At 48.9% G+C, this 26,220-nt stretch overlaps 6 protein-coding genes across 8 annotated transcripts, besides 9 other annotated features; all 6 read left to right on the forward strand.

Annotated features, from left to right (window-relative positions):
- Positions 1–360: part of a mobile genetic element that runs on past the window's edge.
- Positions 1–391: part of a mobile genetic element that runs on past the window's edge.
- Positions 222–360: a long terminal repeat.
- Positions 345–378: a tandem repeat.
- Positions 361–364: a direct repeat.
- Positions 390–1,994: a mobile genetic element.
- Positions 1,322–1,403: a tandem repeat.
- Positions 1,822–1,875: a tandem repeat.
- Positions 1,995–3,453: 1,459 nt separating the features above from the next.
- EKO05_0001810 (uncharacterized protein) lies at positions 3,454–4,390 on the forward strand (the record flags this gene model as incomplete). 2 transcript variants are annotated; one of them, XM_059635762.1, is made up of 3 exons in its annotated part: positions 3,454–3,794; positions 3,850–4,190; positions 4,250–4,390. In XM_059635762.1, 3 exons carry the CDS (start codon positions 3,454–3,456, stop codon positions 4,267–4,269), a joined length of 702 nt encoding a protein of 233 aa, XP_059491745.1. The 2 variants fall into 2 exon arrangements, with proteins under 2 accessions (XP_059491745.1, XP_038795283.1); XM_038942347.1 differs by having other exon boundaries at positions 3,850–4,390.
- A 4,597-nt stretch (positions 4,391–8,987) lies between these two features.
- Positions 8,988–9,765, forward strand: EKO05_0001811 (uncharacterized protein; the record flags this gene model as incomplete). Of its 2 annotated transcripts, XM_059635763.1 has the most annotated exons (3): positions 8,988–9,029; positions 9,076–9,329; positions 9,392–9,765. In XM_059635763.1, 3 exons carry the CDS (start codon positions 8,988–8,990, stop codon positions 9,606–9,608), a joined length of 513 nt encoding a protein of 170 aa, XP_059491746.1. The 2 variants fall into 2 exon arrangements, with proteins under 2 accessions (XP_059491746.1, XP_038795284.1); XM_038942225.1 differs by having other exon boundaries at positions 9,076–9,765.
- A 2,305-nt stretch (positions 9,766–12,070) lies between these two features.
- EKO05_0001812 (uncharacterized protein) lies at positions 12,071–12,463 on the forward strand (the record flags this gene model as incomplete). Its single annotated transcript, XM_038942220.2, has 1 exon — positions 12,071–12,463. The coding sequence occupies one exon, from the start codon at positions 12,071–12,073 to the stop codon at positions 12,461–12,463; it is 393 nt and encodes a 130-aa protein (XP_038795285.2).
- Positions 12,464–14,910: 2,447 nt separating this feature from the next.
- EKO05_0001813 (uncharacterized protein) lies at positions 14,911–15,636 on the forward strand (the record flags this gene model as incomplete). Its single annotated transcript, XM_038942385.1, has 2 exons — positions 14,911–15,024; positions 15,079–15,636. The coding sequence occupies 2 exons, from the start codon at positions 14,911–14,913 to the stop codon at positions 15,634–15,636; spliced, it is 672 nt and encodes a 223-aa protein (XP_038795286.1).
- Positions 15,637–15,858: 222 nt separating this feature from the next.
- Positions 15,859–16,263, forward strand: EKO05_0001814 (uncharacterized protein; the record flags this gene model as incomplete). The annotated part of the gene is made up of 1 exon (XM_038942318.2): positions 15,859–16,263. The coding sequence occupies one exon, from the start codon at positions 15,859–15,861 to the stop codon at positions 16,261–16,263; it is 405 nt and encodes a 134-aa protein (XP_038795287.2).
- Positions 16,264–18,588: 2,325 nt separating this feature from the next.
- On the forward strand, positions 18,589–19,090 carry EKO05_0001815 (uncharacterized protein; the record flags this gene model as incomplete). The annotated part of the gene is made up of 3 exons (XM_038942319.1): positions 18,589–18,703; positions 18,748–18,832; positions 18,889–19,090. 3 exons carry the CDS (start codon positions 18,589–18,591, stop codon positions 19,088–19,090), a joined length of 402 nt encoding a protein of 133 aa, XP_038795288.1.
- Positions 19,091–25,714: 6,624 nt separating this feature from the next.
- Positions 25,715–25,760: a tandem repeat.
- Positions 25,761–26,220: the final 460 nt, after the last annotated feature.

A 26,220-nucleotide genomic window follows, 5' to 3' on the forward strand; every position in this document is an offset into this window, starting at 1 on the left:
TATATCCTATCTAACAACATAATTACAGATAGATTTACAAAGTTATTACTAATTAGCAAATAGGCTAGCTTTCTTAATTAGTTAGGACTTGTTAAGGGCTAGAAGGGTACATTAAGGGATATCCTACTTAAGAAGATGCAAGAGTAACTAGAGGACCTTACATAAAAGAGTTAATTAACTAGTTTACGCAGCTTATAATAGGATTCTAAGCTAAGGGAGTGTGTTAAATAAAAGGTATTAGAGAAATAGGTTAGGTAATATACCTGCTAAGAAACTGTGCAGGGGCCCCCACCAGAACCTAGATAAGACGAAAATCACCCTTACATAGAACAAGAACAGATCATTAATACATTATTATTAACTTATTACTATTACCATCCAATCTGACAATACTACTTTTATACTACCTTTATTAACCTAAGCAATCTTTTAGCTATCTAGTTACTTAATAATCTTGTCTAGTGTTTAAGACGTCTTAATGTGTAGAGTAATTAATTAAGAGTTTGTTATTACTAGGCAGGGTTGCTTTAAACTAGTATTTAGTTTGTTTACTATTCTTTATAAGTCTAGCTTATGTTAAAGTTTATACTATACTAGCTTTATAATATTTTAATTTAGTTTAAACTACTTAGGGGGTTCTAAATTATTATTAATATAGTAATAGTTACTAATGTTATAGCGCTGTTTACAAGCTAGACATATGTCTAAAGCTTCTGCTATATTCCTTCTTTAGAATTACTTAGACTTATTGCTTAACGTATTTATTTTACGCTTTAATTACCTTTAGTTTAGGGCTGTACATAGCGCTCTAATTTATATACTTAAGGCGTCCCTCTGTATGTTTAAGTTAGATTTACTACTTACTATAAAGGCTCTACTATCTGTTATAAAGGTACTTTTTATTCTATCTTATATTAGATAGGCTAGGCTTATATACTTAGAGAAGAGTTTTATTATCTATGTTCTTTCTATATTACTTTAGTTGCTTCCTGTACTAGTAAATGTTGCTATCTATACTAGGGCAATCTTTAAGACTACTTTTAGGAAGTTGTCTATAACTAGCTTACTCTATATTATGTCCCCTATTTTAAGGGCTTCTACGCAAGTTAAAGCTTAGTTATATTTACTAAGCTATAGTTCCTAATTTTATAGGATTCTTATAGGCTTTAGTACTTTATAGTACCTTTCTTATACCCTTCTAATCTTATTATTAAAATCTACTCCTACTGCTACCTAGATATTTGTAATCTAGGTCTATAGGGTGCTGTGTTTATTAAAGCAGCTTACTTATAGATAAGGGCTAACTATAGTATTTAAGTGTTTTATTATTATAGCTATATATTTCTATTTATCTTAGTAGTTTTACTTATATATTTTATATAAGTTAAAAATTATTTTAAATTCTTACGCTTTACTGTTGTATGCTTCCTTTCCTTCTACTAAGAGTTCTAAGTATTATATTAGGGTATTAGTTATTACTACAAAGGTATTAATAGGGTTAATTAATTCTTATGTAGTTATGTATGTATTACCCCTTATAGTTTATATTAAGGAGGATGCCTAAGTGCTCCTTAGAGCAGAGGCTGGTTTATATTCTAAGATAAGTAGAAGTTGTAGTTTAATAGGCTTTGCGCGTAGTTAAGTGTTACCTTCTAGGTCTATAATGTCCTAGATTTCTAGAGCTTTGCATTACATCTTAAGTTAGCAATACTAGGAGATCTATTTACTTAAGTTAGTAAGAATAACTGTCGCGTCCCTCTAGCTTTGGCTAGTTGCTATTTTGCTTATTTTTAGTGCTTATTATAGCAGCAGTAAGACTCTTAATTATTAGATTAGATAGTAATAGTAATAAGTTAATAATAATATATTAATAATCTGTCCTTGTTCTATGTAAGGGTGATTTTCGTCTTATCTAGGTTCTGGTGGGGGCCCCTACACGGTTTCTTAGCAGGTATATCGCCTAACCCATTTCTCTAATACCTTTCATTTAATATATGTAAAGGTAAGCATGCTAGTTTCTTTACTATAATCTAATTGTAGAAAGTGTAGAAATATACTACCTTCTTTTACACAGTTAAGGTACTGCTATACAGCACTAACTGCTATTAAGTTTAATACCCTAACATATACCTAGATAATAAACTAGAAGTAGGTATCTCTTCTAGTATTTATCTTAATGCTGTACAGCTTTAACTTATTATGCCTATTAATTAACTAGAGCTAATTTAGGCCTAGAACAATGTACTCTCCTCTTCTTCTTTGTAAGTCTCCCCTTCTCCTCTCTACAGCCTCTTAATGTAAGGCTTTATAAGCCTTAAATAGTGTATCTCTCTGTACGAAGTAACTACCTAACTACAAGTAAGTGTATAGAAACTCTCTTCTATAGCCATTAATAGGTCTAGTAAGAAGACCCTCTTAGACTGCCTCGTACGCGAGCTAAAGAGCTCTCTCTTACTCTTAAGGTGCCTTTATCCTCCTCTTTAGGCCTAACCTAAATCTTATTCGTACTAAGGCACCTTTAGTAAGAAAGATACCTTTCTTCTAAAGGTCCTCTAGTATCCTAGTGTTGTTAGCGTTATCCTAAATAAACCACTCTGCTATCTTTCTTTTAGTGCATTTATCTACCTCTGTACAAAGATGTTTGCTAACACCCTAATTTTTAAATGCAGTCTTAATAGCTTGTACGCTAATCTTTAGCTGCTGTTTATCCTCTAACTAGGTCTGTAAGTCCTTGTACGTTACACCTTTCTAGAAGAGGTTAATAAGGTCCTCCTTGTATGGTGTAAGGTTCTTCTAAGGGCGTCCTATCAATAATAATTAGAGACAGCTTCATAGATTTTAAGACTTTTTATACTTTTTAAGATGGATAGATTATATTAGATGTGTATTGTTAGGGGATCTAATTACTTATACAGTTATCACGTTGCTAAGGTTTAAAATTCTAGTGCGGGGTGTTAAAAAAATCGTATTTGCACGAAAATCGCTAACCGTCCACGATACTTAGGGCAAGAACACGAGTCTTGTCTCGACGCGTCCCCGCGACGCGCAGATGCCTCATCCTACAAAATCCCACACTGACGGGCATTAACCACCCACGTCACCTGCACTCTTTGGGACCAGGATCAATCCAAGGATCCTACGTAGCAACGCTTAAGTAAGGCATCATGCTGCACCTCCATGCTCGCGTGTCTGTAATTGTGTCACTCAAAACGCTTGATAGTCTTTGTGAGGTGAAGGCGAGCACGGATTCCCTCGTTTGTTTAAGCTTTTCAACTGGCGGTATCCTGATTCCCCCCCCCCCCCCCCATTTTTCAAGCGAATCTCATCTTCTTCGCCATCTTCCATTCTATCCTTCTCACCATCCTCCATCTCCACTCAGGTCAGATTCACGGCAACGAACTGCGCGACGATCAACAGCGTGACCTGCACCCTCCAGCTCACGCCGCAGTCGCAATGCTTGAAGTCATCGCAGACGTACCGTACGGCGACGCGGCAATCAAAGACGTTAACGAGCTGATTAAGCCTAGCTTGAGCGCGGTCAGTACCTCAGTAGATGGCAGCGAGCGGCTCTTGGAGAATGAGCTACTGCGCCATCTGTTCGACTTGATTGGCGCGAGTGGTATCACTGAAGATGGGTGGCTCTTTTGCTCTCGCGTTGTGGATTCTTCCTACCGTCAGCGCGAGGCCCAAACGGACAGTGAAACCGAGATGGACAGCGAGGCCAGCGGCGCATCAGCCTCAGCGCAGCGAGGCCCCGTCCAACTGCACGACCTCCAGAATAACGGGCAGGATGAGTACGATTTTCTTGCACCTCTGCTTGGCGTGCGACAGTACTGATGTCACCTCTAGATGCTGGGTCGTCAGCCAGGTGCTATACGACCGCGGCTATCCCTTCACCAGGCCGCCTGGCGATCCGACGCGCACTGTACCTGTGCAAGCCGTCACATCAAGTTGCAGCAGCCAAGACACGGTGTTTAGCAACATTCCTCTAACGCCACCTAGCACGCCCGTCCTGAAGTCTGTTCAAGTTTACCACAAGCAGGCATGCATGTCTGATGACTCTCTGGCCATGAGACTCGAGGAAGCCTCTTCGCTACTACAAGTATACACTAGCCATGCAGCACACCAGTCATCCAGTCCGGTCAACTCACATTCGTCTACGCTAGAGTCACCATCACGTATGTCTGCAGGTATGTTGCTCAAATCAGAGCGGAGCTCCAGCCACTCTTCTATCGTTAACGTGGCCAAGCAAGTCGACGGGTACGCTGATGCTCACCCTGGCTCGGCAGTTACTTTTTGCACACTGACCGGAGCCGTAAAGGACGGTGATGAAGAGCACAATGCCTACCATCAGCACGGGGATCAAAGATTGTTAGAGGTTGAGGGCTAGGTCTAAGTAATCGAACATACCCACGTAGATGCAACGCACCCAGCTATATGCAACGTCCAGGACGGGTCAGATCTTCTCAAGCTGGATGGCTCGAACGATGAGCTCATCGACTACGCCGTCGTGAAAACTCAAGCAACTGTCGGCCGGACATATTCCACAATGGAAGAAACCGAAGCTCAACCTGTGCTACAGAGGCACTACTTTGTGCTTCTGATCACGATCATTTATTGAAAAGTCGAAACGCTGACGAAGGCTCCTATTTTTGCGCGATGAGCCTAGATTTAACGAATCCCACAGCCGGGCGGGTGCCAGAAGAATTAAGAAAGATAAAATACTTGCCATTACAGATTGCTGCTTCCATATCGGATGAGATTTTTACAGAAAAAAGCAGATCGCCGAAATTTTTTGCGCACGAGGGATCAACTGGCCCCGCATCACAAGGGCAGATGTACCCTCGTGTACTTATTGGCATCAGACCTTGTCCACCAAGGTGGTTTGGTAGATGGGATGCATTTGCATCACTGAACATTTCGTCACCTACCATACACGGAATAGTAGTGCAAGCAAGGATCATCTCAATCACTGATTATTGTATCGAAAGCTTGATTACCCGAGAGTAGTTTGCTAACTCGCCCTGATCACAAGGTCTAGACATTGGTCAGCGTCCGTACCGCGTCTTAGCTGTGATACCATTGAAAAGGGCCGAGTGTAACCGTAATTGGGATGGTAAAAGACAGCAGCCGCACCTTTCTTTCAGTTCCGTCAAAACTACGTATTTCCATCTCAAGGTTTTGATTCCATGCTATGCAACTTAAGCTAGAGTCGCTTGCACAAACTGTGATTCAAGGGCTCAGTATTGATCCTAGGAGATGCCGTCTTACTTCTGCCTCGACGGTCTAGCTTGCATCGTCGAGCCTGACAAAACGATGTCGCGTTCATCAGCAGCAGAGTTGGGAGCAATGAATCATCTTTGTTTCATAGGATGGGGCTTAAAGATTCTCACAATATGTGTGTAGTTAAATTTTAATCTATACTTACGTTAATAGAAGTCTGATTTTTACGCACGTTCTTCTTTTTATACATAACACCAACTGAAGCATTTGAGGACTAGAAATTAATACGTTTGAGCGACATAATATGCTCCTTACTACAATCCTATCACAGAATTGTTTACATCATCTACCCCCGTCACTGTCCGTGTCAATGGAACTAGGAGGAGCCCACCCCATCAGCTCTAGCTCTTCAGCTTAGTAGCCTTATTTTACGGAATGAGAATTTCCTGCTGAGTTCAAAGCCAAAACCTTAACCGAATGGTATAAAGAGTCAAATTCGGCATCAGGCGATCAACTCGTCCGCGTTTTCATGCTCAATGTCACGCGATCGGGCACTGTTGTCACTCCATGCGATCCAATAGCGTTTACATCTTATAACAAGTTTTAACTTACTATTCATAGTCGATCTTAGGCGCGTAGTGGATTCAGGCCACCAAGACACCACTATTCGGAATGTTCATGACACAGAAAACGACTTAGTAGCTTAATCTTGGATTCAAGTTATGCTCTTTGATTACAACAGTTTTACAGAACAAAAATTGCGATATTAAACCAGAAATTCTGCTCACGCGGTGTGGATATGCATCGGGGGCGATTTACCAACAGTATCTCTTGTTGGTTTCGAATGGACTTTCGATTTCTAGTCCAAGCAACAGGAGGTCAATGCTGGAAACGTTCTCATGGAAATCGAGGTGAGTAGGAATGATAAATTAAGCTGGTCCGTTGCAGATTCAGACGATTTGATGGATACTCAATATTGGCGCGTCTTGACGCTTTGCCAACCAACCCAACCTGATCGCTGCAGTCCCCAGAAATAGTCTGATGTTGTGATTCATATGCACGGTGAGGAGAGTATCACTTCTGCATTCCGTTCTTCGCAAAGGTGCCTATGCTCGATGACATGCATTTCTATGAGCATGCGATAGCGAATGATCGCGACTCACACTTTTGGGGAATGGAACATTGCCGGTTCATTCCCACCCACTCTCCATCGTACTTCTAAACCGTCATTACCAGAAACTGGCCATGGGGATGTGGTATAAGCAAACCACCTTCTTGTATGATCTTATTGGCCAAGTACAGAGTGGTTCCATGTTCTGGGTTTTCCCCCTCCAAACAATTCAGGGGCTACGGCCACCGCCAGCAGTTTAGCCTCACATGCGTAATTTTGAAACTGGCATTCCTTTAACTAAGCAGGCAATGGGATTCCTTCAAGATGGAAGAGAGTGACAATTCTAGCCACCTCTGTTGAGCTTGCCGAAGCTTGAGATCAAAATCTGTTTTTATTGACTTCTCTCTTGCTATCATTTCGGGGACACCTGGCCCTCGGGGTCGTTCATTGGTCTCGTGAAGACTCTCGGTCAATCTTCATTTTTCGCCAACCTGTTCTGCGAGGCGATGGAGCGCTTCCTAGAAGACTATCCTCGCCCACGTGTCGTACCCTGCCAGGGGCAAGTCGGATTTGCATCTAAAGCCTTTCTAAGTTCCAATCTCAAGCGCCCTCACAGAGAAGATAGTCAGCCGCTGCGTTTATCAGATGAAACTGAGTTGAAATATCAGAGCCCAGTCAAACATGTTGTTCATCCTTTGGGTAGCTAGCTGGAGGGTGCCTATCGAAAGCGTCTCATTACATTCTTTTAGTCCAAGCCGCAACAGGCCGAAGTTGTCACAACCTATGATAGTTTCGCATCCCTCCACCTCCTCTTCATGGTGCTTTACCTCTCTCGTCTTGTACAATTGTGTTGACGTAACAGGTCTGCTGCTGGATGAAAATGCGTCAGTACGAACAGGTACTTGCGAGGGAACACTTTGGGTACTTATCCCTCATGTACTCTGGGGCGCTATTAGGCGATTTCATTGGCATGCTTTCACACGTCGGCATAGTATAGGTAGCATGATACCCCCGGCGCAATGGGGTTGTAAAAATTCGCTCTATCAGTGACACTGGAAACGACGACTTCACCTGTGCCCTCATCCTCTTCTAGTCGCCTTCTCGTACGCTCACAGCGGTCTACCCGCGTTGTCCGTTGCGCGACAACGATGCCTGACTAAATCCTCTGCGGTTCATAAGGCAGACGGGCAGCTTGATGAAATTAAAATGATTCAATTCACCACCCAATACAGCTTGCAGTGTAAAGAGTACCCATCTATCGTCATTCTTTGCGTATTTCAAGGTCAGGCCAATGCCTCGGCGAAGCAGCGACCCGGTGCAGATGAGTCAGCCTGTCGCCGATGAGCATATGTTGGAAAGCAAGTCAAGCTGCTTGCGACCCCATACTAAGCGACCTAGTATCGCCTTCCTTCTCAAATCATTGTTCTGTTACATGCGTAAAAGTGATGTATAGTTTGCACGTTCCGTTGCGTGATAACAGAAGTATTACACCCATGTTTTCAAGATGCTCTGGAGGTCCACAGCAAGTCGCAAAGGCGGCTGTTCGTCATGATGCTGGTCAAATCACTCAAAGAGTACGTTTCACTCGCGAGGCTGAGGTAGCATTACGTATTTGTGTGCATGATTGACTAAACAGGATACCATTTCGTTGTTGTCGCAATTGTTGTTCCTTACATGCTTCGCGGTCCAGGTTCATTCAGTCTTCAAACCATCCACTATCGAATGTTCAAGAATCTCCAGCTCAGTTCGGTAGTTTCAGTCGACTTGATGACCTCAGGTCGGCACAATGCACGGTCTTGCCGCTCCTGCCATGTCGAGTGCATGCGCAGAACAGCATGGCGAAGGTAGTCTAGCATTAGTGATTTTGTCTTGTAACACGCCTATGGCAAGGCTACTACACCCCGCTCATTCGTTTCTCCCTCTTCCTTACGCCATAAGGTGATAATCTGCACAATTTCCGCAGTAGGGCAGGCAGCATTGGACCGCCAGTATTCATAGCGACGCTGTGGGAACCCGCCAGGTTTGAGCATACAGTTGCAGCATGATTTGCGTGCACATGACCAGCAACATCACTTCTTGACTCTCTATTGATGCGCCTATGTTCAGTCAAACTGTCGTGACGATACTTGCCGGTCCTCAGCGTTAAACACCACCTTTTAAGAGACACACACTCTGTCCTTGACGCAAGACACAAAGATCTCAGGACCAAGGAAGCTCCTCTGTTCTCTAGTCGCTCTGTGTATCATATCAAATGCATACCGCATTTAATGCCCTAATGTCCTTGTCTAATTTCAAGCATCAAAGCCACAGAGCAGCCTGTTCGAGCTGATGTCAAACATGTCTGAAACCTCTCAGCTATTTGTTTGTTACTTGCAGTTCGGTTGGCCCACTTTTTGAAACGGTGCTTTTTCCTCCACAGGACTTGTACAAACGCGTGAGCGGGGCCTGTTCTTAGATTGACAACTCAAAATTACTGGGCCTGGTGGTATGAGCCTCACGGTACGATCGCAGCGTTGACATGGTTACAGAGCTTGGACACGTCTCTTGAACTACTATAAGCGGGCTCGCATTTTTAGTAGCGCTTTTCTTGAAGCTGTCTTCTCCCACTTGATCAATAGCTGCATTCCACTTCAGGTTGCCAAACACGGTCACCATGGTTCGTTTTGAGCGGTTTCCTCAGCATGATGATAGAAGCGTAAGAGATAGACACTCTACCTGAATTCATGACTGATATGTCACAGTCCAGGTTTGACGCCCGTACGCTCTACCAAGATCACGAAAAGTTCGCCGTGTCACGAGATATCACGTTCTCGTCGTCAGCCGCGATGACTAGCTGCACCTCTGTGGCCGCAAACGTCGGCAGCAACGTCAACATTGAGAATGTGAGCCAGTGGCCAAAGACGGTCGGACAACACCCTCACGTTCAAGAGCCGTTACGCTTGTATCCATCGGTGCCACTCAGTCACACTCCGTCAGTACTGTCCCGCCAGCCTCGGTACGCAAGTTCCCCAGGCGAACTGCTCCTACAGCATTTAACAGTCTTTCGACCCCGCGCAGACCCTTTCCGGCTGTCATCAACGGCACGAAGTTCGACACCCGTTGGAGCGGGCGAGAAGAACCAAGGTCCAAAGAGAAAGCCAGCCATCGCCATCCGTCGGGACAACATCTCATTTTCCGTGCCAAAGACATCAGCCGCACCCAACGTCGACCCAGTCAAGAAGCGGCAGCAGCTGAACCAGCTTTTCCAGAGGCCCGGGTCTTCTGTAGAAAGTGAATCGCCCCGCTTGGATCGAGTGCAACTCTGGATCGACGGTATCCCTCCACCGGTATTCATTCGTTCCGATCGTTGCGTTGGAGCAACGCCGCTGCATAGACTGCCCACTCCTCCTTATGCAGCAGGCTTCGACACTTGGGAAGATGTACAGTCCTAAATCGAAATGGTTCACGTTCAAAGAGTGTGCCTTTCTTTCTCACCTCAGCAAAGAGCACTTGGAATTGGCAAGTACCGTCCAGACACGTTTTTGGGTGGTGCACACTTGTCTTGCCTGCCCCTTGTAAGGGCAAGGTCAGAGTATTTCTGTGAGCCAACTTTTCTTCCTATCTACGGCATACCGTGAATGAGTGGAGCAGGCTATCCGTTCACTTATAGCACTGTATTTGGAGTTACCTGGCGTAGCCTTTCTTCCTCAGCTCTGTATAGATGAATATCAGGCACGAGGTTTCCCATCGCAGCACATAGTGCATTCCACTCCCACAACCTTCACTGTGACCTTTTCCTACTCATTTCGATCATCGTGGCGCTCCGTTCAGTCTGAACTGAACTGCGCAAGCCGCTAATCTCTGTTGACGCGTCTCGGGTGTCGCTGTTTCTGCGCACCCGGCTCCATGCACTAGCCAAATGCACCCGAAACAAAGCAGCATGCCGATGAATACAGCGTCCTACATAGAAGCCATCTGATGTTGGTGTGCGGCGTAGGCATTCAGCTCTTGTGTCTTTGAAGCCAATCACAACGCCGGTTCGCGACAATTTCTGCCCGGACCGTGAAGCCGACCTTGCACAACGTCAACATTATGCGTCACGCTACTTGTCATTTTCCGAATGCCAAGAATTGTCGTGGCTACTTACTCTCGACCTCTTTTGCGGACGGTCATGTAACACCACCGGCAAGTTCCCAACTGTGCCATCATCGCACCCGCGAACCGAACTGAAACCTAACGCCCCACAATATTCCGCCTTGTTGTTTGCTCATGTTACCGCTCTCAACATGCACCGAGCACCAACCATGGACCAGCCGGTCACCCGGTAGCTGTCTCTACCTCCCCACGGGTCTTTACATTGCTCCGTCGCTCGGCCTCGCTCAAGGATCCACTTGGATGATTCCCGTCGTGATGCGGCCGCATGATGGCATGATTGTGGGCCTTGGCAAGATTGTGGACCCATGTCACCTCAGCGGCTTGTTGTGCTTTTCGATAACTGTGTCTCGGCCAGCCCTCGATCTTCGTTACCTCGCCGCGCACAGCGAAACCTTGGCAATGAGCATCAACCGCCAGCTCATGCCGAAACCAAGGCCTCAGCATAGACGACCCTTTAGGAGGCGCTTACACGAAATTCTGAATTTGTTCGTTCAGATCTGCAAGCCCCTATCTTGCTTTCATCGCTTAGCCTTACCCTGCTGATGCACCTGCAGTCAAGCTCGGTGGTGTTACACCCACGATGACGTTGAAGAATCTGGCGGCTATACGTCGAGCGGTGTGTGAAGACAGATGGCTGGAATCGATGTCCTGCATCGAGCTCTGTGTTGTTTCCTCAATGTTTGCTACAGCCAGATCCCAAGGCTGCTACCTAACGTATAAGAAAGGACCGATCTTGCTCTCGCCGCTGCGACTTTTCTTCTTTGGAATGTACATTCCTCGACCCGAAAACCCTCTTCGACTGCTTGGATCCTTCTTGCCGCGCATTAGTTACTTTGGCCTCGCTTGGTTCATTGTCTTCTCGTACCTCTTTCAGTAAGTGTTCGATGCAACTGTCCTGTCTCTATGTCCCAGCTGTGATCCGACTCGAGCTGATTTCAACCAAGTACAATTCTGCACGAGTCTCTCGATATCGTCCGACAACAAGGGCAAAAAGACGATTCGGCGCCTCAAGCCGATTCGTGAGGGCCACGGCTTCGGCCGAAAGGGTCAAGGGCAGCACTGCCGCCCAAAAAGACGGCAGAAGGTTGACTCGCTCCACGACAAAAGATCCTATCGTAAATTAAGCAATTGGTGACTCCAACAACGCCAAAATCACCCTGACAGTGGAAGCGAACCAAAGAGTCGACAGCCTCACTACACTTCTGATAACTCTTGCAGCCGAGCAAGACGATGTAGACTTCAGCACCCCCATAACGACTTTAGCACCCACCCAGGATGAAGACTCACCTAAACAAAAACCTCACGTGCAGAGCTTGAGCGAATTTATCGAAGCTGATGACATATCTCTTATCGAAAAGTATGTCTTCTCCATCGCTCTTGGAATCGTAGAGGAGACCCATTTGGTGGCGATGCGCAGATCCTTTGAGGCTAAAATGAGGCTACTCACCGAAGAAGCAACAGAAGTCGACGGTGACGGTGCTATCTACGATGCTATTCACAGCGCGATCATAGCGTCTGAGCGATGCTTGCACAGGCTATCCAAGCTAACTGAAACCAAGTTTAACAACGCAGGGGGGACAACTCGTTATTCTGAGCAGCATTATGGCGCTAGAGGTCACGAGCCAGGTTGCCGACTGTGTGGCAAAGAAGTATCGCGCTTGCAAGCTTGAGCTGGAGTGTATGAAGCGGGCACAAGACGAGCAAGAAGCGGTTCAGAAGCAGACGATCAGGCAGATCTTCGCCAGTATCCAGAGCATCGAGGGCGGCATAGAAAAGATGGGTGATTCGCTGAGGCGTTACATGGCCATACACATTGCCCTGATGCAGGGTGTTGATGTAGTGGAAGCGGACGCGCGAGCCGACCAGCAGATCCAGAACAGAGCCGGTGACGGACTGGATGCAGCGATTGCACATTTGCACAAGGCTCTGTCTGACTTGGGGGGTGATAGGGAGGATGCTGTGCAAAACGCTGCGGAGGGAGCTGCAACGAATTAATTGCGCACTCGACCATGACCTCGCGACGTACACGTCGTATGTTCGACCACCATCCAACCTCACTTTCAACGTGTTGCAGTCACATGCACGTGCTGGTATGTCGCGAATTAGGAGGGTGGATCAAAGCGATCTGAGCGCAGGCGTTCTTCACTAGTGGCGCCTCGATATATGCAGCAGAACAGTGACGGAGATACCAGCTCAGTGGGACTTGGGCCGGAGATGAAGCGCAAAACATGATGCCTGTCTGGTGACTTAAACATCAGACCTACAGTTGGCATCGACATGGACACCCCTCTCACCTTTCCATCTTGGTTACACTGTTTGCAACTCTGCCTGTGCCACACGTACGTGAACTCGTGTATGTTTCTTTCCAGTCTCCGCTGCAGGCGATCGTCACATCCCAGCATCTGGCTTGCTAGTGTCGAGAGGTGGCGTGCAGTTTACATGCAACTGCTGGTCCCCAACCGCCCCCACACCACTGCCTCATTAACAGGATCAAGAAGGATAGGTTTGATCTAACGTATTAAACACCATAAGGCTGACGAACGTCGAAACAAGCCTTCTCGGTCGAATTCTCGGTGCTGCCATGCCCCTCGCATCGATCGACGCGCGTTGCGGAGTTGAGCAAGGAACGGCATGGCGATGGTGCTGCATTGGGTAGGAGATGTGGTAACCTACCAGCTGTAGCGTCCTGTTAGTGGTGGCGAGGCGTAAGAAGTTTATTCTGACGACAAGTCACACGGAGCTGACGGCGTAAAATGAATGCACAATGTCAGACTCAATTGTGAACGAAACGACGCAGTGTTTTGGACTCGTGGTGAGTGCTACCAAAGCTATGATCGTAGCAATACTCGACCCATCCATCGCCGCATTCTACTCGACATCTTGTGCAAAGCGCCGATCGTAGCCGGGGCTCATGGCGCTGCCAAATAAATGACGGTTTCCCTCAAAAACGCTCTCACGACATGGACAACGTGTTCGAGCCGGACCAGCATGGCTTCGCCAATCCAGACGCCGAAAGAACGCTACCGGTAGCCCCAAGCAGTTCAACGCAACTCTGACATCACGCCCAGCACAGCCGTCTACCATGTCCCCTCAAGAAGACCTTGGGGCATAGGCATCGACAGTTCTACATTATGTTGTCATATCAGCGCCGCTGGCACTCTAGCAACTCCATACAGCCCCTCACTCATCGCGCAAGTGAAGGCAAACCCGGCAAGCCATCAAAAGCTGATACTCTTCGGTGCTTACGCAGGGAAAGGAAGACAGAAGGCAGAAGGCAGGAAGGACACGGTTGTGGGTGCAGAATGTACAAAGAGTTCTTTCTGCGTATGTGCAATTCGGCTCAAGGGTGATTGTACAGATCGATGGATCTACGACGACAAAGCGCCAAGCACCCAATCGATGACAAAGTCTACACAAATCATAGCTAGTACAGTATGCCAACTCCTAGAACGAGCAATATCACGTGTTGGAGATTGTGCCGCAGCAGCTCAGCGTTGACCTTAGGTCTGTGCCCTGTCTCGGCGCTCAGATTGACGAGTCAGTCTCAGAAACAGCGGCGAGAAGTCTGCTGAGATGTCATGTCAGCCCATTCAAGCGATCGAAACGCCCGCTGTAGCTTCCCGGCATGGCGGTCGAGGAGGTGCAACGTGACGCCGGCTCTGCGTGCGCCAATTTTCCCAGCAGCGGTTGGTTGGTTGCGTGTGCAACACAAACTCGAATACCGTAAACCGCAACGGCGTGAAGGGGTGCAACGACTTGAAGAGCTTGCCGCCTTGATCGTTTCCTGTTTTGTTCTTGGGTGGCCTGACGCGGTTGTTTGTTGACGCGCGCACAACGCTAAGACCGAAAAGGTCAGGCCCACATCCTGATCGCCTGCACCGCCGTTGCTGTGGGGTGGGTGCATCTGCAGGGCGGAGGCGGCTGGACGTGAAAGACCTGCAATGGAACCGCCGTCAAGAAACCGCCTTTAAGCGCAGTGCCATGGAGACAACATGCGTCTGACGGGTCGAAACAGGAGGTCAATGTGGGTCGTGAGCCCTGCGCGTCCCCTTGACGCAGCACAGCAGCATCAAAAAGCGACAGATCGTTTTGACAGGGGTTCATGCTACCAGACAGGTAGACGCAGGACCTGCAGACGAGCTGATGGCTTCATGGAGACAACTGTTCCCCCCCTTCCCACTCTCTTATATGCTGCCTGTCACTTCCCTTTCGCTATGCTTCTCTTTTCTTCCTGCCAGGGAGGATCCCACCATAAGTCCTTTCGTTCTTATCGTTCTTATCTTGCAGCACTGTTCGTTACTATCTATCAACTTTCAACGTGTACTTGTGCTTCTCCCTTGGTCATTTGGCCTTCTTACCAAGGTCTCTCCAGACATCTCTCGTACGTAGCGCCTGAATACGGGGCTGGCAGAATGGTCTGATGTTCCGACACTCCGTAGGCAATGTCACAGAAGAGCAGCTCTAAGCTGGACCGCGAGATTCCCACGTACGCTCCGACTGTACCTTCATCACTCGGCACGAACATTTGGATCGCCGAAGAGCACGGAGCGGCCGAGGTGCGCTCGAGCATGAACGGTATAGACTTATTTAGAACACTGACTATATCACAGCGCACTGAGCACACCGTCAAAGTCGCTGTCACCAGCACTACGAACACGGATGCTGCTGTCACTAGCTTCATGAACGCGGACGCCGCTGTGCCGATCACGGATGATGTTGGATTATTTACCACGCCGAGGACTACTGGACGTCGTATCACGAGAATTTTGGGCACGACAACCCGCTCGACTACATGGAAGGTCGAGAAGATGCCGCTGTCCGAGCCAGCTACAGAAAACGGTGCTCATGAAGTGCACCATCCCACACCAACTGCAACAGCCGAGTACCCCAAGCGACGTAGGGGAGACTCGCCCGGTGCGAATGAACAGCCAGACAATCAGGCTAACTTCGAAACTACGATGCGCAGTCTTCACGCTCGTATCAGAGCCTTGGAGCAGCAGCTCGAGCAGCAGCAAATGATATGCGATAATCACACTCAACATGTCGCTGATAAGGTAGAAGCATGCTTAAAGAATGCCGAGAACGAACCGTCCGACACCCTTAACGACGTGGTCACGGAAATGGACGCATGCCAAGGCACAAACGCTGAGCTCACGAAGCGCATATGAATCACCGAGACTAGATCACAGCAGCTTGTTGACGCCATAGACACAGACATCATCATGTTTCGTGCGCAGCTCGACCACACCTACGCCAAGAACAGCGACGTTGAGAAGCTACGAGCCAGACAAAACCAGTTAGTCACAGCCGTGGCACCGATCGTAGGTTCTATGCAGGCTGAGTAAGATGCGTTGCCTCAAGCTGTCCAGGATGGAGTCGAGCAGCCTCAGATGATGATTGGTGGCGGAAGAGCCCCTCAAGTCGGTGCTTTACCCATTGATGTCGGCACTTTGCCTACTCAAGTCGGTGCTTTGCATACTCGATTCGCTGTTCTGCCCATCCAAGCCGGTCCTGTCTCTACCCAAGACGGTCAATCAGCCACTCAAGATGATCGTCCCGAGAAAAGGAATGGCCGATACCAGACCCCCGGCCTCCGCGCTAGAGTCGAGACGCTCGAAGAGGACAACGCAACTCTTAGCGCGCAGATACAGTCGCTCGTGGATCACAATGGCAACATGTGTGGACGCCTCGAGCGATTTGAGGCATTCATGGTCTCTTCGACGATAGCTTCACTTTTCCATCCCCAGGCCCCTCCACCACCATCCCGCACGCTATCGGAGGCGAACGTCAGTTGAGGAACCGCCGGGGTGGCGCGTAGTCGTCTCGCGTGCTTTGACTCGTCACTGCGCATCTAACAATCTGTCTGATAGTGAAGATAGTGGTTGTGGCGTGTCGTAAGATTCTTATGTTTTAGTTATGTGCCGTCTTGTGTCGCAGAATTCAGCTGTCCTTCCCGCGGGATGCGAGTGTCATCGTCCAGGCCGTCGTCATCGGAGCTCAAGACTTTACCGGCAGACAGGAACAGTCCCAGACGTATCTTTGTTCAGTAATCAAACGTGTAGTGGCACGCAACCACGTGGGAAACAATAATTGCTGCATATTTCAAGCTTCCAATATTTTCCTTTTTTTCTTGTTCCCTTTTTCCTGTCATCGGTATCCGCACTTCCATACCTCGTCTTAGAGGACAGCAATGATGTCGTCTATTGTCTGTGGCTCTATGGGATCGGTAAACGATCGTGAAAGCTTAGTTCGGCGTTGGATATTCAATTAGCGAATGGCTAGAAGTGGATGGTGGAAAATGGCTGTAGGGATAACTGGCTTGGGGATGATTTCTGGGCGCTTATTGTTAGTCTTCTTGCTGACTGCTGAGATGAATTAGTACAGCAATGTTGCCAAAGACAGCTCATGCGGCTTGATTCGCGTTACTTCACACTGAATAATGGCTAACGCGATCAACATTTGCCCTCTACCATCGCTGTCCCAATTCACGCGCCAGCACGTTGAATAATCACGGTAATATTGAATTGATAAAGAAAATATCTTCTTGAGGCCTTAGATAATTGATCGGGAAATTCAATGCAGTCAAAATCGCCGGGCAGGTAGGTGGTTTAGGACCACCAAGCAAATTTCTCTCTTCCAGCCAGTGACAATCTGTAGCAAGCAAAACAATGTGTCGAACCTGGCCTTGCCGCGGCTTCGCAGACAACAGAATAATGCATAGACATGTACAGGACCATGTTGCGGCTCGCTCGTGCAGTGATTCGTATTAAACGCCACTAGCTTTGGGACCACCTCATGTCTGATTTGTTCGAGCGCCAGTTAGAGAAAACCAGCCACCACTGACACCAAATCATCCTCGTGGTTGCTTCCACGAATAGCTCACACACATCTGCAATAAGCCACGCTTCCAGGGCTTTGTTCAATCCTGGCGACTTATTCAGCATCTACCCATAAGAAGAAACCCTCGCACGTACGACGTGATCTCGCAGGTCGAGCACCGGCTGCAAGCCTTCCTGACGTCTGACGCAACCACTTCACTATAGCATGGCCCGCGAATGTCGTCTTAGATTCATCTTACGCTTCAACCTCAATGATTGGCGCGGTAACCTGGTCCGGGAAGCACCAAGGTGGAATGACAATCGAGAAAGCGGAGCAGAGCAGCCATTACAGAGCAGCACTCGCTAGTCCGCCGTCTATCCCGCCAATAATCCAATCCCTGCGACTTCTCAACGCGAGGAAACTCTCTTGTTGCAGCGGTCCGACGTCACGTCTCGTTCCGCTTGCATTACAAACATGTGCGTACTCTCCCAGGGCATCGTGACCGGACATTCAAACAATCACCCGAACAGATCTGCGGCATCATTTTGCGAATCTTGCAATAGATCTTCACCATCGCTTGGGCGTCTGCATCTCGTACAACGTGTCAGCCTATCACCGAACGCGCATGAAGCATGGGGTTGTGCTCGGCTTCTGGGACCGGGCCACTGCTTCTCGCCAAGGTTCCTCGCTGAAGGTTCAGCGGCGTCCGCACCACAACATGATAAGGACGCGGTGCTTTGGCGACTGCCATCTGAAAGGTCGTTTCTTGTATGTGTTGTGGCCGTTCTACGCGAAATCTGACAGCCTTGGCCAAGGTGATACCTGTACGGCCGCGGTGGGAGGCGGGTCTGGCAGCACTACCTGTAGCTGTGCCCCAACGTTGCACAGCGTCATGTGACACGAGACAAATAGTTTTCCGCCATCGTACTTGGTATGCTCTTATATACACATGACGTTTGGGTGCAGAACGCGCGCCCATCACAGGTATATTAGCGACCTTGAGCAGTGGTACTACTACAACTCTCGTTTCTTAATGAATTCTTCCCGGCTTTCGTTATCCTTCTTCCGTGCAAAGGTCGCCCTCAGAGTCGCTATATTGGTGGGTAATGGCCGTTTGTATGCATTCATCCGCACCGAACCATCTTTCAGTCTCTATATCCGTTTGCACACTTCCCATCTCGTTTACGAAGGGATTGAACGGACTCTCCAGCTCTGCCACAAAATGCAGCCGTCCCTACGATCATTCACACAAGATCTGCACCGCTTTTGCTCTTGCTCGCTAGCCAGGACCAACAAGCAACATGCGCGCTCTTCGCATGTCAAAATGCGTGTCCAAGTTGCGTAAAGCCTCCCTAGCAGTCAAGTGCTCGCTCTATCGCCTCGAATCCAGTCTTAAATCCGCAAGCTGCTGCACCAGTAAGTCCTACAGCCCCACACCTACCTCACTCCTAACAGCACAGCTTCTCCCGCTCCATGGGAATACGACTTTGACCAAGCCCCGCGCCCTCGTATTGGCCCTACCCCACCTCTTTCGCCTTCGCCAGCGTAAGTCCCCGCCCTTTTGCCGATCTTGTTGCAAGACAAGATCTAACAGTCAACAGTCCCCCGTGCAAGATCCCCTCGGACGCTCTGCACAAAGTCTGCTATCAGCACAACTGTGCATTCGAGCGCTCAGTGGATACGTTCCTGGACACCTCGAGTACCTGCAGTGTCAGCGTGGCCGATGGCTTGACTAGCGTTAGCGGTGGCATTGACAGTGGCGTTGGTGGGACTGCTGGAAAGGTTGCGAAGACCCCAAGCTAATATGGAGATGTGTTTCCGTATGGGGTCCCGAGGCGGGCGGCTTGGATGTAGTAGCTTTGAACGCCGGTGGCGGCTTGCGGTTCGGCTGCTGGAGAAATTTCAATATTGCGATGCAGGTTGGGATAGTAAACTCGCAGCGCTGGCGCTTGATATCTGCAACCTTTGTATGTATATTCGATCTTTGTTAAAACATAGTTCAATAAACAGCGTCGAAGCTGAATGATTAAAAATGGCTTTACATGAGGAAAGTATAAGCTTTGGCCACTTCGCACCAGCTACGTAGCTCCCGCTGACTACCTTCAGCTAGAAAAGCATGGTTCTGATGGAAGCTGTACAGGAGTGATGTATGTTCGAGCGCCACTCAATACGCTCCGTCACTGTTTTGGTTGCTGTCGTGGCTGCGCTCAATCATTGAATCGCTTCTAAACAACTAACAGCTGTAATGCCACCAAAGCACGCCCATCAAGCATCAGAGAGAGGCTATACGACTCATACAGTCTTATCTGTGAAGGAGCAACAACAATCACTGCGCCAAAGGTCATCACCGAGCATCGGGACTCCGCGCACTGCGCCCGCAAGAGCTGATTGATGGATCACCACTTCTGCTGAACTCAAGCAGATATCTTGATGCTTTTAACCAGTATCTCCTCATGTCGTCACCTTTCGAAACCCTCCCTCTCTCAAACCCCTCTCGGCTGCGCGCCTGTCCACTTCCACTCCCCAAAGGCGACGAGACAGAACTTGAGATCCCATCCTTCTCTGAGCAGGCTTCGACAAGAAGCCGAAGGAGTTTCGCGAGGGACTCTTAGCCGCCCAAAAGCCGATGGAGCAGTAAGAAAGTGCGCCATTGTCTTTGCTTGACGAAAGGGTCGCTTTTATTGGTAAGATCAAGATGCGGGTCGCTATCGTCTGTGGTCTACATATAAGGCAGCATCCGAATTCGCATGTTAAGGGTGATAGTTTGACAAGAGAAAATCCCTGAGCATGTTGTGGTAGCAACTGATGTAGGATACTGCCAATAGAGGAGCTGCAGTCTGGAAGGATCGTTGAGCGACTTGACGGGTGCCAACGCTCCCTTCGACGCCTTCGACATCAGTTGCAGAGCCGCTCAATAGCACCGAGTGTTGCAAAATGCTCAAAGAACTACATAGACCATATTAGTTGGACGTGTGGCACAGTCGACAAGATGAGGACCAGCAGGGCTCACCCGGGGAATTGGGGACGACGAAGGCATTCAACAAACAATTCCAAACGATTGTGCTCAAAAACATTTGTTCTAAGTAGGGAAAACATCCATCAGCCTTGAGTAAGCAGTTGATACGGGAAAATCGTCGGCAGCGTGAACCTATCTGCTCGTTGGAGAGGACGAATAGACGGCCGGATCATGTCATACGCTTGCATCGATCTTCTGCAGGTTGTTGGTGCACCTTGAAAGGCAGTATTTATCCTAACTGCCGGCACTTGGCATCTTTCTCGGTGCCAGCAACAAGTGAAGATTGTCAGTCACGATGCAGTAGCCACAACTAAAGGACGACGCCTAGTCTCTGCGTATAATTGTATCATCTTGTTCGCTTTACGTGAGTGAGCAAGTAGACAGAAGACGCTCAATTCACACTTATGACGCCGACGACTATAGTGTTGTTATTATTTTACAGCGCCACAAGGAGAGGGGCCAGCGAGATCGAACTACGTAAAGATTTTCCACCGCACCTGCCCCTCGAAGACATCGCAGTTGCCGAGCCAGGCAATGGTGGAGACTCATACGACTGAACCGATGGAATACCGGGAGCAGACCAAAAGTCACGATCAGATTCATGACAGAAAAGAAAATGAGATCTGCAACACCACCAGGATTGATGAGACATAGCGAGCCGCTTTATCTTTGAAGATGCCAGGGTACAGAATTCCCAGCTAGACATCTGACACCACTTCCGAACTCCAGACCTTAAGAAAAGGCCGGGTCTGTGAAACAAAGGCAGCCGACTAGCCCGCTCCGCGAAGTAAGGTGGGATGGTTGATTGTCCTGGAGGAGCAAGCGGTTGATTAATCTCATTAGACGCCAGTGTGTCGGGACGGGAGGTGGGCAAGATGCAAGGGTAAATGTGTAAGACGCTACGGGCGTAGTTTACTAAGCGGTGCAGCGTGAGACTTTTTGCAGGCAAGGAATGAAGAGCTGTCGCATGTCTATACTCTTTGCGACCGCAACTCTTGACTTCCAAAGCTGTTCTTTTGCTCCACAAGCTGATAAACGTAGTTCAGGGGCGTTCACGGCACGGCTTCGGCGGAGCTTCCTGGAATGCCCCCATCGAATGCTGGCGCCCACCGCCCGCCAACGAGCACAGTACGCGAAATACAACAAGCCGTGCATGAAGGTCTTAATATCAATTTGGCGATTTCTCTCTGCCCTGCTTCCAAACCTGCATTGCCATTGGGCCATCGTTATACTCTCCTTCACCTCACCCACCATCGCTGGCAAGCTCTCGCAGCTCCGGCAAGCACATAAACCCCTTCACCGCATCACCTGGATGCACTCGCTTAGCTTCCCAACACCACATACCGCAGTCAAATATTTACCCAATCTTACGCTTTCGGTCTACTTCCTCAATCAAGCTTGCTTCCTCGAAGCCACCGATGGTAAGAAACTCGCGTCCTTCAGCACTCTCCCAATAGCTTAGCCGCTAGTGCACCTCCAAACAACTGCATCGTACCAGTCTTACGCTCACTTTAGACAATCTCTAGTCGCTCTACCACACCAAGACATCGCTTCCATCACATCCAAGATGTCTTACAAAAGGCTCCCCAAGGTGCCCCAGCAAAATTATCCACAGGCCATCTGCGCCGACAATGTCGCCCAGGACTTCCGGTCCATCCCTTGTTACAATCCTCACTGTCTCTGCAACGATAGAGTCTCGACCAATGACCTGCCACCAGTGAGCCCCAAACGCCAGTACTTTTGCAGTCACTGCAACTAATCATTCACCAAAGGTTGTAGTCGATCCCATCAAGCGCGCCTCTTATCTCCGCAAGTCAAGAGGAGTGACGTGCGCAAACTGCCGCTACATCGTATCCGAGAGGGAGACAGGTTCGGTGCCTTGCTGCGGTAATTGAGCCTATTTGTGTTGTACCAGAGGTATACTGACTTTGTTCAGGCTTGGCCATCCATGACCACTGTCACACGGAGCACATGATGCGTGGTAGGAGGGGAATGCCACCGTCGCCTTGCAGAACCTGTCTAGATGATGCGAAGAAGCAGACCGAGCGAGAGACGAAGGAGGGGCGCGCCCGGAACCAGCCTGCAACGTTGTACCCCGTGGCAATGGAGGCGGAGCCACTCAAGGCTACAAAGAGTCTGAAGCAGAGATTGGCTGATAAGCTGAGGGGTGTATTCCGCTGTTGATGTCTCTGAGACTGCGGTCCTCCACCAGCTGAGTACCTCCTTGACCTGCACAGAATTGCTCATTTGTTACTGCACCCACTACCGAGAAACTGCAGTGCTTTATAGACTCGCACACTGCCATGTACATTAGTCACAGGACTAGACCCAGTCCTACAATCTTTGAAGCTGATTTGATTTTCGAGACATTCCATGTTTGCAAATCCTCATCTCCTCCGTGATAACCACAACAACAGCACCAACTCCGCATGCTCAAATCCCGAGTTGTGTCCGTCGCTCAGAATCAACAGCGAACCTCCAGAATTGCCAAATCGCGCAATCACACACCAGCGCCAGACCACGACTACCTCCGGCCTACAGTGCGTTTAAACAGATTTTTGATCGCAAAGCAAGTGCGCTCGCAACGAAGACAGATACCTCAATTTCTTCCTGGAGCGGGAGAGTAGCTGAGAAATGCTCATGGAGCAGATGCAGTCTGTCTCGCATTTCCCACCTATGCACGCAGAAAGCATTTACACGAGCTAATGACAGCGTTGTTCGAATGGTCTCCACGCCTGCTGCCTTTGACTTATACACCAACCGCTAGAAAAAGATATAAAGGACAAGGTCGGAGACAAGGTTGAACTTATATGGCAAGAGGAGCCAGGCAAGCCACGCTGGGACGCCTACAGAAGACTCGTGGGTGCAAGCCTGGCATTGGGCACGAAATAGCCCATATAGAGGAAGCCTGCATGGTCTGTACGGCTATACGGTGTTGAGATTCGCAATATGAGCGCACGAACAAGGCAAGCGTCTTAAGTTTCGTCAAAGAAAGGTACGGATATCGACACTTGTGCCGATGACCGAGCCTTTCTGAAAACAATCAGCGTCGGCACTGGCACCGCCCGATGATCCAGGCTCACCTAACTAGGCTGCCTACTACTCGCCTTTTCCGGACACGTACGCCTCCCTGCGCGATGAACCGCTCCATCTGGCCTGGACCTACACGGCTTGAACTACAAGCGAGAGCCAGATATAGGAGAAGAGAGACTTGGAGTGTACATCAATCACCGCCATTGCCCACAATGAGCGGTCACAGAAATGCCTTTAATTTGTGAGCCAAGAGCCGCCAGCGCTGATCAACAGCCATGGAATCAAGTCAATGATCAAATAGACTCCAGATCAGACCTTATCAAACATCATTCAAGACGTGCGCGCAAGTCTCTTAGAATGTCGCACATAAGCTGTTGTGCATCCGCATCGGCCTTACGCAACACCAGGCACCGACCTACCCCTGTACTCTCGCACGACCGTACCAACCGGGTCTACTAGATCTCGGTCGGCCCTTCTTCTGTGCCACTGTATTCGATACCATCCAAGATTGTGTCCGGAAGAGGCAGGTTCGGTTAGGGGGATCGACGGCTGGGATGGTCTTGCTAGCGTCTTGTGAGATGTGGGCCAGGGAAACTCGAAGATGATTGCTCTTGTGTCGTTGGTAGGGGAGATAAGAGACCGTGTTGTTGCGTTGGTTGAATTAGCCCAGTCGATTCCGCTTCTACTGCATATTGCTTTCGTGCACTTCCTGGTCGCCGCAATTCGATGCGAGCTGGCAGCCCTCAATGGAAACGCCCATTCCGGGACAACCAGACGTTGGACCAACCATAATCTCCCATGACCTCTTCTAGATTGCCCGCCGCGACCATCGCAAGCCCATCTCACTAATCAACCGCGACACCAAGCCGAGCGTGAAAGCACACACTGCGTTTCTGAAGACGAGCGATGTGGGCGTCACTGACTTGAGCAGGTATTGTACTAATACCGCGCGTATTACGATCATTTGTTGCCAAGAGTAGCAGCTGACAAAGATCAAGGGTGCGGGTAGTACCGAGTCAGCAACCCTCCCAATCCTCCTAACTTTCCGCGAACCTGACATTCTTGCCCTCTTAGTAAAAGGCCAGTGAACAGATTATAAGAACAGAATCAAGACGCGTGACAGTGTTCGCGCTGCTGTCGAAGTCAAGACTTCTCTTCCACCGTTCAAGTTCATGGAGGTCTCAAGGAAGTTGTACATGCACGTACACAATGCTAGGCCCGCATACCGTATTCTCCTTGCCCCGGAACAGCAATACTCCCACCAACAATCCCTGACATCTACATCAAACCACTAAACGTATCATTTCATCATGGTGGCGGCGGTCGCTGGAACACCCCATTTCCTCGTTATCCTCGTCGAAGGCTAGCATGCTATGTCCGTCCGTTATGGCTCTTCGATGCTCTACAGGTGTGAGTAGCGTGACTTGACGATTGTTATGCACTATTTTTTCGCCTACCGTCTTCGCTCAATGTACATCTTCGGTCAAGAGTTAGCAAACCAGTGGTGTGCAACATAACTTTGCGCATCTTTCAGCATCGACCTCTCCGGTGCCCCAGACAATAATCTAGTTTGCCATCGATGGCCGGAATGGACGGGACGAGCGGTGATGTCATCATGGTGTCTCGGCCCATCACACTGGAGGCGTCTAAACTCAGCACGAGCGCCGGTAAGCTTGAGCCTGCTTCTGTTGCACGTGTGTGCCACCTGATCTGACTTGCGCTTTCAAATTTTCGTGCGACTCAGAACTGCGTACCATCCATCCGTCTCTATATCGTATAGACTTATGTCCCCACCTCACGCTCAAGCCCAAAGTCCCTTTTTACTTTGATACTGAGCCGCTGTCTTGAACCCCGTGGATTCTTTCCACAGTAGAACACTGCTGTGAGGGAAGACAATAGATATATACAGCCTACCGCATCCAGGAATCTGAATACACATTGGGGCGCTCCGCATCACGCATCATGGAAATTTTATCGAGGATCTTGTCCGATCGAGTCGTCGGCTGGGCTTGCGCCCAAGACTACAATAGATCTAGCAGTGCTCGAGACCGCCATATCTCATTCAATTTTTATTCAACTTCCTCTTCAAGGCCAAATCTTCGTTGCTTCATGCCTGTTGTGCTTGTTGCTAGCTCGTGGTTGTTGGAAATGCGCATCTCTAGAGGGCACGCCTTTACAATCGCTTACGTCAGACTAAGAGAGGGTACCACGACCTCCAATGCTACTTCTAGGATGTATCCAAGTTCTGGAAAACTCTCTTAGCGTTCAGGAACCGCGGTGCTCCAATCGCGAGCTTCCAATCTTACCGCACTCTTTCTGATGCTTAGGTCTGACAAAACCTAAGCTACTAATGTGTGCGCAGATCAAATCCGAACTTGTCACTGATCTCTGCTTCACTCATCGCTGATATCTGCCGCACTGATCGTCACCATCCACGCGAGGCTTTTGAAAAAGACACCCTCATCAACCCTGATCCACGACCTCGTCACAACGCCCACGACAACACTTTCACTGACTCAAAATGGTCCTGCGCCCTCGCACCCACAGATAGACCGCATATCAAAACTTGCCAGCCTTAGTTGAGTAAAAATTGGCGGGGCAGCCTGGCACAAGGTCCCACTCATGTGTGAAGGTGAAGGTGAAGGTGGCTTTGGGCGTTGTAGACTCAACGAGCCCTTCCCACAGACCTACTTCTACCTTTTCAGCCACTCTATCCGCTCTTCCTCAACTGCAGTGAACGACTGTCTACCCCGATCTCGCCCACACACGCGCGACAACCTTCAACACAACACCACCAGCACTCGCAATGGGCAACCAAGACGTCGATCTCGGCTACAGCTGCACCAACGACCAGTGTACGTGCCGCATGTATGAGACTCCGGAG

Source organism: Ascochyta rabiei, chromosome 3, assembly GCF_004011695.2.
Source record: "Ascochyta rabiei chromosome 3, complete sequence".
Classification (NCBI taxonomy): Eukaryota; Fungi; Ascomycota; class Dothideomycetes; order Pleosporales; family Didymellaceae; genus Ascochyta; species Ascochyta rabiei.